Source organism: Chenopodium album, chromosome 12 (assembly GCF_948465745.1).
Source record: "Chenopodium album chromosome 12, dcCheAlbu1.1, whole genome shotgun sequence".
NCBI classification, from domain to species: domain Eukaryota; kingdom Viridiplantae; phylum Streptophyta; class Magnoliopsida; order Caryophyllales; family Amaranthaceae; genus Chenopodium; species Chenopodium album.
The window spans coordinates 51,278,895-51,291,748 of NC_137845.1; the positions used below are offsets into that span (position 1 = coordinate 51,278,895).

Genomic DNA, 12,854 nt, shown 5'->3' on the forward strand with positions numbered 1-12,854 from the left:
TAACACACAGACATGCTCATGTATGTATTAGGTGATAATGAGATCATGTTAAACAACAAATGAAGAAAAAAAAAGGGACAAGTAGTAATTAAAATTTTCTACCCTGACGTCACAAATATATTAGATGCTTAACCAATAAAAACAGGTATTGAGATAAATAATTAGGTAAAAGCTAACGAACGTCCCGAAATCGTTAGATAAGTTAGCTAAAAGTAGAAAGATTAAATTAAAATGAATATTAATTACACCGATCGACGCATGATTTTATCATGCTTTCCCAAATTAATACCATTTTAGGCAATATTTTAAATGCTTATCTAACGCCCCGAATGCGTTCGTTACTAAGATCCAAATAATTATAGAGTATATGTTAAGGCGTTGGTATGAATATCATGGTTCATGATGTCAGAGTCAATTGGAATTTGCAACAAACATAGCAAAGATACGGTTAGCCTTTTTGTTCTTAATGATGAATTGACTGACTTTGAACAATAAATAGTCAAAGTTCTTTTATTAATTCCAATTACCCATTGCTACCGTGAAGCAAATAATACAGCAGACTTCATGGCTAATCAGAGCTGGGGCTACAAATGCTAATACTGCGGCTTTTCTATAGTAGTTTCACTTAGGGACCCTGTGTGATCGACCACCCTGTACATGCTCAGAACCACCCCTGTGGCCAATCATGATCACGTCCCTATCCCTCCAACAACGCTATTTGGGTTCAATTCTTGTAACAGCGAGCTTTCCCTCATCATCCGAAAGGAATGCTTTAGATTGCTACTCCATTACAGAGTAGCCAACTTTAATTTCCTTATCAAACATATATACAGACTACGGAGTAATAAACAAAATGCAGCCAAAGATTAAATTATGTTAGGGTTGCCTACGGTCCATGGATCTAGTAAGGCGTCATTTTCAAAGCAACCAACTTTCATGGTTGTACTGATTTGGACTTAAGTCCGTAGGACCCGTACAACATGCTTAACAGCTTGAGTTTGACATTTAATTTTTTTTATTTGACAAATCAAAAATTATTCAAAGTAGCATGTATAACATAGATTAGTCTTTCACTTTCAAAAAAAAAAAAAAAAAAAAAAAAGAAGAATAGTCTTTCAATCATCTATCTCTAATAGTTGTACAAAACTATTCAAAAACTAAGTTAGTAGTACAAACTATACTCATAATTTATGGAAGATAAAAGGTAAATGTAAAACGATACTCCCTCTGTTTCTCAATACACAAATTAACATAAATTATTTTGCAAGCGAACTTTTACGGAACTGGTTAGGAAGTGTGGTAAGGTTCAAGGAATGGGGGGTTGTCCCTGCTTATCCTCAGTATTATGACTAATAAAAATATTAGGAAAGTACTGATTTGCAAAATTTGCCAGCTTGTCTTAATACCCCTCACAGATTTACTCTATACTCTATAGTCCTAATTTGCGATCATATTCGATCATTTTCCCATGTTACTCTTTTAAAACATTTATTGTCTAGTTGATTGATTACCTTGATTCAGGTAATCCTTTCTTGTAACCACTAGATTCATCCTCTAAAGCAGAAAACTACCAAACAACCATATTCAATGTCTCAATCATCAGCTGAATTGAAACGTCTTCAATGGTTGCTGTTGTCAGAAAAGTGGAAATACAAAGGAACAGGACGAAAAAAAATTGAAGGGATACTGACTATAAGCAGTATAGCAGCAATGTAGCAGGGAGGGGGTACGAAAGTTTCCTCTAGACAAGGTAGGATCATCACGTAAATTGCAGCAACATACTGCAGAAAGATTAAGGAATGATGAATCATTTACATTTCTCCCTTAATTATACAGCCGCAAATTCATACAAGTCAGCTAAGCTTTATTAAGGCCCCTACCTCTCAAAAGAATTACAAACAATTAATAAGGATTTTCTTCATATTGTCAATCAATTCTTGCATTTGTTCTCTTGAATGCAAAGGAAATGGATAGACACATGCACAATCCAGTTTGCCTTGCCTTACAGTATCAAATATAGCAATGGTAGGGCCCACGCCATGAGTAGAGGCACAGCCCATGTAATCTTCTATCCCTAGTTCCTTATGATCCTCATTTGTTTCATCAATTACTGGATCTTCAAAAACCGAGATAAAGGAGGTTCTCAAGGAAGAAGATGGAGTCAAACCTGGATTTTCAATGGCCCGGCACATGAGAAAGTTGAGGTCAGCCATGTCCGAAAAATGCTTGTTTGAGTTCTTTGCATCTGCAAAGGATGTGTAAGTTCTTCCTGCGAGCTCCCACAGCTCCTCGCCTCCTTTCATGTCATGAGTATTGAGGATGGCAGAATGATAGAATCCTGAATCCATGCATGGAGAAGCAGCAAGGTTATTTAAAAACAAAATTTGTATGTTAACAAAGTTTACAACAGATTCACGTCAAAAAATGCTAAACTTCCACATAACAGCTGACAGTGGACAAAATTCACATTTCATACAGTAACCAAATTTACTGGAATAACTCCTTCCTTTATACATGCAATACAGCAGCATGTATTTACAAACAATTGGCTTAATCATTGAGGAAAAAACTTAACACAAAGCAAACGATTTTATCATACTACTGATTAGTCTGACAAGACACATTGGACACTCAGAATTTCCTCCCTTTTTTTACATGTATCAATAATGCAGAATAGAGTGAAGGGGGGCCAGAAATCCTTTAAAAACTAAGAAAATAAAGGAAACTTCTAGGGTTTTCTAAAGAATCCCCATGAAACACACGCAAAGAGAATCTAGAAAGAAAGAAGAAATAATAAAAATAAAAGCACAATCGTTCCTCTGTACTCAATCACCCACTTACTACCCATAGTTAACAAGCACAATCTTTGCTTCCTCTTAAGCTATCCAAAACTCAAGTAACATCTTTCACTTCCCAAAATTCATACCGAGTATCAGTGATACCTGATAACTTTATATGGGCCCTCAAAACATGCATCTTGTCATTAGTTTGAAGTCTCTTCAAGTTTTCTTCCTAAAAGCTCTCATGTACTTTAAAGCTATAGCCTTCAATATAGAAGTTGGAAACAGCGAAAATAAGTGTCACGGTTAATTGACCTTAAGTGGTTTTAAGAGGAAATGCTTTATCTGGATTCCTTGGAAGTAGTAGGCCTAAGAATACCCAACATAAGCAAGCTCATTCAACTCCTAATCTTAGAAGCAGTAGACCTAAGAATTACAATGTCCAAGGTTCTTCCCATAAAGCAACTAGACTCCCCTTACTTGAGAAGCTTTGGGAAGTGAACTCGGTAACTCTAGTTGCTCCATACCAAAGGAAATTACATTCCTGGCAGAAAATCCAAAGCCATTTTCCCATCAAAGACTTGTTAATGACACCAGCAACCAATAAACATAACTACCTCAGCTTTGGGGTTATATATTCTCTGCCATCTCAAATCCAAGAGCACAAAAATTCTAGTGTAACCTGAGCTATCAGCTACAGCAATTCGAAACTCAAAAGGAACAAGTTTTACAGGATAATTATAGAAAGACAGATTGGATATACATAATGCAGTCCTCAAAAGAAAACTAGGAAATTAAATCATTATCCAACAAAGAAACATTTCAACCTTTATAGACTCTCTAAATCTCTGGATCCTTAGAAGTCATTCCTAGTTTTGTTCCCATAAGAAGGCCCAAGCTTGGTAAAGGAAATTAAGGCTTCACCCACCTAAGAAACACAAATTCTGGACTCGCAAAGAAACTCAAACCTTGAGAAATAAACTGTAGAGGAATCGAAGTATTATGAACAAGTCTCCCCTCTGCCAATTTGGAAATTACTAATGAAGTGTCCTTTTCCTTAAAAACATTTATTTCACAACACTCACCACCAAGCAAAAGAAAAGGAAGACACCAAGCATATTTAAACTAGTTCCAGACATCAGTGGTTTCATAGCTGCTTTCTACTTAGATTGCCTATTACTTGCAGTAATGGACTCAGATTACTACTAACTTGCTCACACAAAATAACAGGAAAATAGAGAGAAAAGATTTGATTAATAAAATTCAATCTTTTTAAAAGCTTGTAGTGATTGGTAGCTTAAGGCTATCACTCTCCAAGGTAGTGACTTTAGGTCAGAAGTCTCTTAAAACTTTCTCACCAATTTCCTGCCCAATCATTTCTTCTCTCTATTTATGTACATGGTTTCAATCCCTAGGATGATTCTAGACTGAGCATTTGTCTCGTGATAGGTGACCTCTCTTAATTTTTTGCATATCCTCCCTTATGTATACTAACTTTGATGGCCACTAAGAAAATTAGACTACCCGTAATGCCCCTCCCCTAGGACAGTTCGCTGATTCATCTAAAGGCACAAAGCAAACAGCACACTGGTTAAGGAACAAGGCAAAGGACCTCCAAAATTAAATCTTCAAGCAATGACGAGGATATTCTTGTTATTTGTTGAGTTAGTAATGCATTTGTATGCTACTATGCACACGAAACAAAAAGGAAGGAGGCCAGGCTTGTGCAGAAAAGGTGCCAACAAGTGCACAAGGTTGCTAAGTCTCACCAAGCTGGTTCAAGGGAAGGCCTTTGATTACCAGTCCTAATCCCTGTTTATAGAGTGTTCTTAAATTCTTCTGACCTAAATTGATTGGAAAACCTCGTTAATTGATCAGACCCATCAGGGGGTGCATAAGCATCTCCTAATACAACAAAAGGAAATGGTAGACTGCTGCAAGGCTAGGCTGAAACAAAGTCCATAGCAACAATAGTTTTTATTACTTTAATCTATCCTTTTTGCTTTTCTCACTTAGTAAAGGGAGAAGGAAAATGGTCGTTTTCATTAAAAGCTAACGAAAAAACTTCATAAAGCTATCCTGAACTATACCACGATTTTTATCAGTTACCCTCACATTTAAAACTTCTCCTTGTCATATTAGGATGTTCTAATATAATCAAATAATGTGTAAAAAAGGGTTCATGAATTTAAGAAGTAACTTTAATATTAGCTTAACTTTGAAAACAACTCACATTAAAACAAAATTGAAAAAGAATTACTGATTGGTAAGTACTATTAGTATAAAAGTATTAGCGATAACAATAGCAACCCAAACTAATATAATACCATATAGTGATCTGAAAATACCATACAGGTGGTCATATAGTAGCAGGAAAACCATAATGCCAAGGAAAGACACTTGCTTCATTAATAATAATTCACAAAGCACATGATACAATCTGATTCTGTGAAGATAATTCAGATGTATGGCAAAGAAAGACCATACAGACTTACCAACATGATGGCTAGAAAGGGCAGGCTCAAGAAGTTTACGACAATCAATCAGAGTCACCACAGCATACTTCTCCCATTCACCATCGGGAAGGCATTTGGACAACCGTGCGGCAATCAAAGCTGCTGCTGACAGGGCACCACATAATTTAATCCCCCTAGTCTTGCATCCCTGAAATATTTTGAATCAGTAATCTTTAAGCAGGTCCTTCCAGAAAGAATTGCATGCTCACAACTCTTTTCTTCTGAAGCGATATGTCAAATAAGCATGAACCAATATTTGACATTCATGAACTAAAAATTCTGATGCAAAAATGAGTCAACATCACTAGCCTCAGGCTGCACCATGAAATAGAAATTAGCTACTGCTCCCTTCCTGTCCTACTTGTTACTGTAGCTCAGAGCATTTTACTGAGAAGAATTGTGGTCTTTCTGTATTCTTTTGATTCAATTTTCCTCTATTCTCCACCACTAAATGCAATGAACCAGATTGGCAAATGATGCTTGCTGATTGAGATCCTGCTTGGTAGGTCCTAAGCATATTATTTTCAGGCTATTTCATTGTTAGTAGATGTTTAATTTGCTTCTTTTCTAATGTTATTTGTTTTGTTTCGTTGTATGCCAGTTAAATTCTATAATCCACTTCTTGGCACATACGATCCCATCTGGAGAAATTACCAGAAGGTGGGTTCTCACTCTTTTCAGTAAAAAATATATCATGGATAGGGTACTCCCAGATGAGCATATAATTCAATAAAATGGAGCTATAGCAGCAAAAATGAGCATATATGTTTGTAATCTTTGAGCTATAAGTTCATAAATTTTGAAAGTATATGTTATATGTTCATTTAGGACCATGATATAATCATTGGGTTTTCAGGGTTTCTAATACTACATTAAGCTTTTGATACAATTTACATATGTTTAGGGGTTGCCAACATTGGGTGAAAAGAGGGGTAAAAGTTAGGGCAGTAAAAACTATGGGCTGCAATCATAGGCCTGGATTGAGTTTAAATTGTTTCGCCAGTAGATTTCTGCCTTCCCCAACACTCAGTGTCTCTCTCCTCTCCTCTCCTCTTTTATTGGTTTATTTTGATTGATTTCACAAACAATAGCTTCAAGCCCACCAGTCTACAATTGTTTTGGAAACCTTCTTCTTCTACTGTTGATGATATGAAACTCGCATCGCAACATTGATGTTTCTCTCTTATAAGACCAGGGTTGCTCTATGGTATAGAATGTTGGGCTTTTAAGAAGGAGCACATTAAAAAGATAGAGATTACAGAGATGCGAATATTAAGGTGGATGTGCAGGAACACTCTAAGAGATAAAATCAGAAATGAGGTTATTTGCAAGAAGGTAGGTGTGGCAAGCATTGCTGACAAACTAAGGGAAAATCGTCTACGTTGGTTAAGGCATGTAAGACAGAGACCAGAGGGTGCACCAATACAAAGAGTGGAAGAGTGGGACCATGGAGGGGTTAAACGAGGGAGAGGGAGACCGAAAATGACTTGGTTGGAAGGAATTAGGAAGGATATGAAGTATATGGATGTGCATGAAGATGAGGCATTGGATCGTAAGGGATGGAGGAGGAGGATCTTTCTTGATGATTACACGGAATAATCAAATTTGGTTCATGTAGCCGACCCCACTTATGGGATTAAGGTTTTGATTGATTGACTGATTGATTGATATCTCATCAGAAATCTGAATCTGGTAAAAAAAAAAAAAAAGTAATTGATTCTAAAATTCCTTCATACCAGAAAATATAAAAAATAAATGAAAAATAAATCAAACTTGTATTTATTACTGACATATTAACTAACATCTTTGGAAAAATTAGCGGATTAGCCCTAAATGAGTCACTTGGTGTCCTGGTGATGGATCCTCCCACAACTATCCCCACTACTCACTAAACTCAATCTAGGCTAGGCCTCAGTGGTTTTTTGTCTTTTCCTCACCAAATACTTTGGTTAGATATTTCCATCAATAAAACAAAGCTACTTTTAAACACCCTCCCCCCCCCCCCCCCCTCCCCAGACAAATAAAATTAAAAAAAAAAAATATCAGTAAAGATTAGTCAGGTATAGCAAAAATGAGAAGTAATGAAAAAATATAATGAAAGAAGAGGGGATAAACAGAAACCAGCCATGCCAAAGTATATCAACTATCCACTTGTCTAAAGTTCCAAACAACATTAAGTAACACCAGATAACATTATGTGATATGATATGGAGCAAAAGCATACATATAACAGCATCAAAAACTGGGAGTGCATGCAGATTGTTGTGGCTGAGCAGAAGTAATTTTTTCACTATCAGTCTATCACAAAGTCAAAAGCATTTACTACCAGAAAAACTAGCTTCATATCTAAGGTCAGTAGCGATAGGCGGTTCATTAAAAGGTTTATATGCCATTAATCTATTCAAAATTTCATATAGGAGCCTTACTGATGCTGAATGTCTTAAGGAAGAAGCAGTAACATAGTAAACAGTTCAAGAGAATAGAAAACGGTGCTAAATGTGTCCAGGTTAGATGGAAACAAAGGAAGAGGAGTTTGTCTTGTCCAGGACTACAGGCTCTGAAACCCCTCTGCCACTTGCTAACACGCAGAATGTGTGTCAGACCAAAGAAGAGCAATATCAATCAAAGCCTTAATCCCATAAGTGGGGCAATAATGATATAATAAAAGGAAATGACATATTAAAAGGTAAAAAACCTCAAGAGGGCAGGCCAGCTACTTTTTTCATAGGGATGGTTTACTTTCAAATGGCTATGAACTGAAAAAAATTGGCATAACAAAAACAGCCCATAAATCAGAATCTAATACTTTATGTTTCAATGAAATCCATGCTCTTTCACACAATAAATTCACATCTCCCAATCTCACACCCAAAAAAAGCAAAAATAAAAACAGTAACCTCTTCTTAAACTCTTCCTACATCTTCTTTTAACATACCACTTGAAAAGAAAAGAAATAAAACTCTCTCCTAAGGTTTTAACTTCTAATTGTTTGTTTAAACCTTCTCTAAAGTAGTTTTAATCCTTAATCATTTATGAAGTACTTTTAATGAGGAAAGAGAAATTTTGAAACCTAAACGAATTTATTACTCAGTAAATTTTCCTAGCCCTCCTAATCATCATCCTGATTTCCAATGTACCTGAATTTCACACAGATGTCTTAAATTTCCCTCCATATATGTCTAATTCTAACAGGGATGGGTTTGTATGGAGATTGGAGAGGCTGGATTTTATAATTGTGTTCTTAATGTCTTAAAGATGAGTCCGAGTGAACAGCAAAAGGAAAGAATAGAGGACTGCGCACCAGAACACAACCATCGGCAACAACAATCAGTGAATACTTCCACTTCCCTGCCTCCCAACTGCCACCCTTCCCTGCTTAACAAAGGTTGAAGAACATTGCATTTGATAATGGTCCAAAACTCCAAAAGATTAGACAATTGTGAAATGCCAACCATGGAGCATAGAAGACCAAATTGCCTTGAAAATTCTTTGGGGACATATCATAGCAAACACTAACAGAACAGTGCTAGCAGCAATGCAACAACAGACATGAGAGAAGGTTTAAGTATTAAAGTATCAAACAAGGTAATAAGAGATAATTTTGTGATTGAGGTTGAAGAAAGCTATCAGAGAAGAATAAAAGGCGTTTTCTTTTCTTTCAAAAAGATATGAAAGTGTTTTTTGAAAATTGATCTAGTTATAGGCACACGGTTCTAGTTTGCACCTTTTGCTCATCTTCCAATTTCCTAAATCATCCGCCCCTCCACCCCTCCTTTTCATAAACACGTTCCTCCATGTTGTGAATTTTTGGCTGCCAAACCTCCCTTGCAACAAGTGAAGATACCAGTGCACACATGCTCCCATCTCCCTCCATTATCTTCACCTGAGATCATCATCTCCTGTAAAGAACTGGTTACTGCTACTTACCGCTGCCCTAAGGATCAAGAGCCAGCCAAAATAAGAGAAAGGTCCACGTATAAAAGAATCCATGCTATGTCCAAACTATGCAGTAATATATATGCCATTAGAAACTCATATCAAGGTAAGCCTCCGTGCATTTTTTTTTTTTTTTTTCTGGGGGGGGGGGGGGTGTTGCAGTGAGTACATGAGACAATGCACCACAAACCATTGCTACTAGCTCAGTGTTGCTGAAAATTGTCAGTAAAGGGACTATAACAACAAACTAATGTGGCTTTTTTTGCGATAGGAGAGGTCAATATGTAAGGTCTAGATCTTCCCAAAGTCACATAATTGCAAATGAGAGGCCAGATTGCCAGACCACTGAGACAAATAACTTCTCACAACAATCAGGTGATCTAATTATGCATTCCAGGTACATTTGAAATAGGACTGCAAACGACACTGGTTTTTTAGGGGGGGATGCAACACCTTATTTGTAATTTTGTGTGATATGAGAAGCACCAACTTCCAGCTGCTCATAATGAATTAATAACTAGTATATGGGTGAAGAATATCCCTATTTGTATAATTCAGCAGCATTACAATAATAAAGGTTTTTTAACAGACTGTAGTAACTGGTAAAGCAATACAGCACTATGTTACAAAGTGATTATATAAATTATTATTTAAATTATGGTCTTGTGATGAATTAACAACAAATGCACGACCAAAGGATCTATAAAATTCAACCTTAAGCATTATTTGAGTGTAAAAGATGAAAATAATAATTTCCGATGATCATATACTGCTAAATTATACTCCCTCCGTTTTTAAATACTTGCTCCACTTTCCTTTTTCGGCCGTTTTTAAGTACTTGCTCCATTTCCTCATTTGGAAAGCTTTTACAATATTTAATTCATTTCTCTCACCTAGTGGACCCAACCTAAATTATATTTTATTAATTTCATATTCTCTCTCCTCCAATTATCTCCACTAGTTTTGCTTTTTACAATTTTTTATTCTTCCACCTATCCCACTACCTCCATATTTTATTACTTTCTCTAATTTCTCCTAAAACTCCGCGCATGGAGAAATGGACCAAGTATTTAAAAACGGAGGGAATAATTCAAAAGGACAACAATGGATGGAAGAAATGTCACTGGAGCTTCATAATAAGTTACAGTACCATCAAAAATTTTCACCCTGATTGGACAACCATCGCCACCATATAATTCACCAGCCAAAGCCAAGATCAAAAGTAATCCATCAATAATGCTATGACAAAGTTTTGCCCTTGACAGTCAAAGGCCTATCTATAATACTAACAAAATTATATACCAATACCCAAGAAATTTTTGCTTGAATACCTTTCTTAGTACCTTAAAGCAAACTTTCCTTCATCGGCAACTTGAAACCTACCCATTCTGGCCTACTTGATACTATGAAAACCAACAATCTTACTTCAAATTCCTTCAGTTGATGAAATCTTCACAAAACAATTTGATCAACTCATCATGTGCATGTGAGTTCCTTTGTTGGCTTTTTAAGTCAGAACATACAGTGAGCCTAATAACCCAATCAACATATCACTCTTACAAAGATGAATGTCTAGTTTCGTGACGCTAACCAAAAATATGATTAAATAGGCCAGCAACACAAAGGTAGCACTAGCTCCTTTAGTGTATTTTGCTTGAATACCTTTTTAAGTATCTTAAAATTAAAAATTTCTTGATTGACAGCTTAAAACCTGACAACATTTGATCTATCGCTACAACCATGTCAACCGACACCACCTCTTGCTTCAAAACCTTCTTTTTGATAGATTCATCAATCATCACAAAACATTCAACCAACTCATCATATGTATATGAGTTCCTTTCTAAGATTTGCACATCAATAATAGTAAGTAGTAAATCATACACCCAAAAATGTTGCGCCTCTCTAAAAATTGGCATTCTAGTCTGCTTAATCCAGGCTTTTCTATGTTCTAGTTTCATTGTTAACCTTTTTTTTTTTTTTTTTTTTTTTGACGAGACTATTGGTATCATCTTTACATGGTCATTGTCTCAAACTACTACCATTGTATAACACTACCATTGTAAAATTTCCCATTTCCTATAACTCAAATGATTACAATACTGAAAGCAACCGGAGCAATACCCAAAGCTCAAAAACGTATATTCATTAGTCATACTTTCATTTCATTTTATAAGCACATCTGTAGTATTATATACAATACGAAGTTTTCCTATACCTGTACCAACACAACCACTCTAAAACAAAAACCAAATGCCTCGCTCTATTAACCAAACGAGTTTAATCTACAATATTACGATTTATATCCTTACATTGTACAATCGTCCTCCATGTCCTAACATCAATTATTCGAAAAACCATTCATGCATTACACAATTAGAAAAAACTAGCTAATCATATAAGCAAATCCAACTAATCAATATACATAATTCAACATCATTTCAATAAAACACAATTGAAAACAAATGACCAATGTATAGCATAATGTATATACCTCAAGTAACTTAGTGGTATGATCCGAATCCATTAACAACCTAACAACCCGGGAACTACGAGGCGAATTCGGGTCCACAAACTCCAAATTACTCAACCGAAAGGAATTCAAAGAATAACCCAGCATATCCACCCCACGAGACCAAAAGGGCTTATTCGTCTTTCCACTCGGAATATACTCTTCAACCCCCAAACCCACTTCTCCCTCCTCCTCCTGGGACCCACCACCACCACCACTCATCATCAAGCCTGTAAATTCCTTCATCACCGCAACCGCAGCCGTCCGATCACACGCCCCAGTATGAAGCTTAATCATAACCGCCCATTTTCCTTTCTCCTCAATCTCATACACACTCGCATGCAACACATCAACCCCATCATCATCATCATCTTCTTCCTCCGATGAACGGTCGAGATTCTTCCAGGGATTGTCGTTGAGCTCGTGTTCTAGAAGGATCTGGAAGGAGCTGACATCAGTGGGACCCACATTGGGTTTTTGCGATTGGATGATCTGAGATGTCAATTGAAGATCGAAGTGGTGAAGACTGAGGGAGGAAGAAGAAGGGATGAGGAGAGAGAAAGTGGAGGTAGAAGGGTTGAAATGGAGTTTGGCGCGGAGAATAGTGTGGGAATTCTGGAGTTTGTGAAGAGCGGTTTGGAGAAGAGAGAAATCAGGATGTTTGTTAAGGAGGAGAGATAGAACTGTTATTCCAGTGCCCCCAATAGCGGCTTTGCACCAGCTGTTTTCGGTGCCGCCGATTGGCCGGATTTTCGCCGGAGGTTGATCGGAATCCGCCATTAAAGAGGAGGAGAGAGAAAGTGTGTGAGAGAGAGATGAGAGGAGTGTAATGATTGAAATAATAAAGTTGTTTTGAGTTTGGTTTTCGTTTTCGGTTAGCTGCAATAGAGGTTTGCGGAATTGAGTGAGATTATTATTAGCAATAAATGTTAATCTAATGTCGTTATTGTTGAGCAGAGGAACTACTACTCTACTACGAGTTAAGAATAACAATGAGGTCTAAGTTTTTAGTTTTTTCACCTTTTGGGACCTCTTATGTTTTTTTTTCACCTTTTATAATGTATAGTCACTTTTACGGCTAAATACTAATCAAAGGTGAGTTAAGAAGAT

The 12,854-nt window shown here is 36.6% G+C and overlaps 1 protein-coding gene across 1 annotated transcript; it reads right to left on the bottom strand.

Annotated features, from left to right (window-relative positions):
- Nucleotides 1-1,759: 1,759 nt before the first annotated feature.
- LOC145572552 (uncharacterized) lies at nucleotides 1,760-12,641 on the bottom strand. Its single transcript, XM_081631519.1, has 3 exons — nucleotides 11,727-12,641; nucleotides 5,276-5,444; nucleotides 1,760-2,338 (listed from the first exon to the last, which is right to left on the bottom strand). The coding sequence occupies exons 1-3, from the start codon at nucleotides 12,522-12,524 to the stop codon at nucleotides 1,893-1,895; spliced, it is 1,413 nt and encodes a 470-aa protein (XP_081487645.1). The 5' UTR covers nucleotides 12,525-12,641; the 3' UTR covers nucleotides 1,760-1,892.
- Nucleotides 12,642-12,854: the final 213 nt, after the last annotated feature.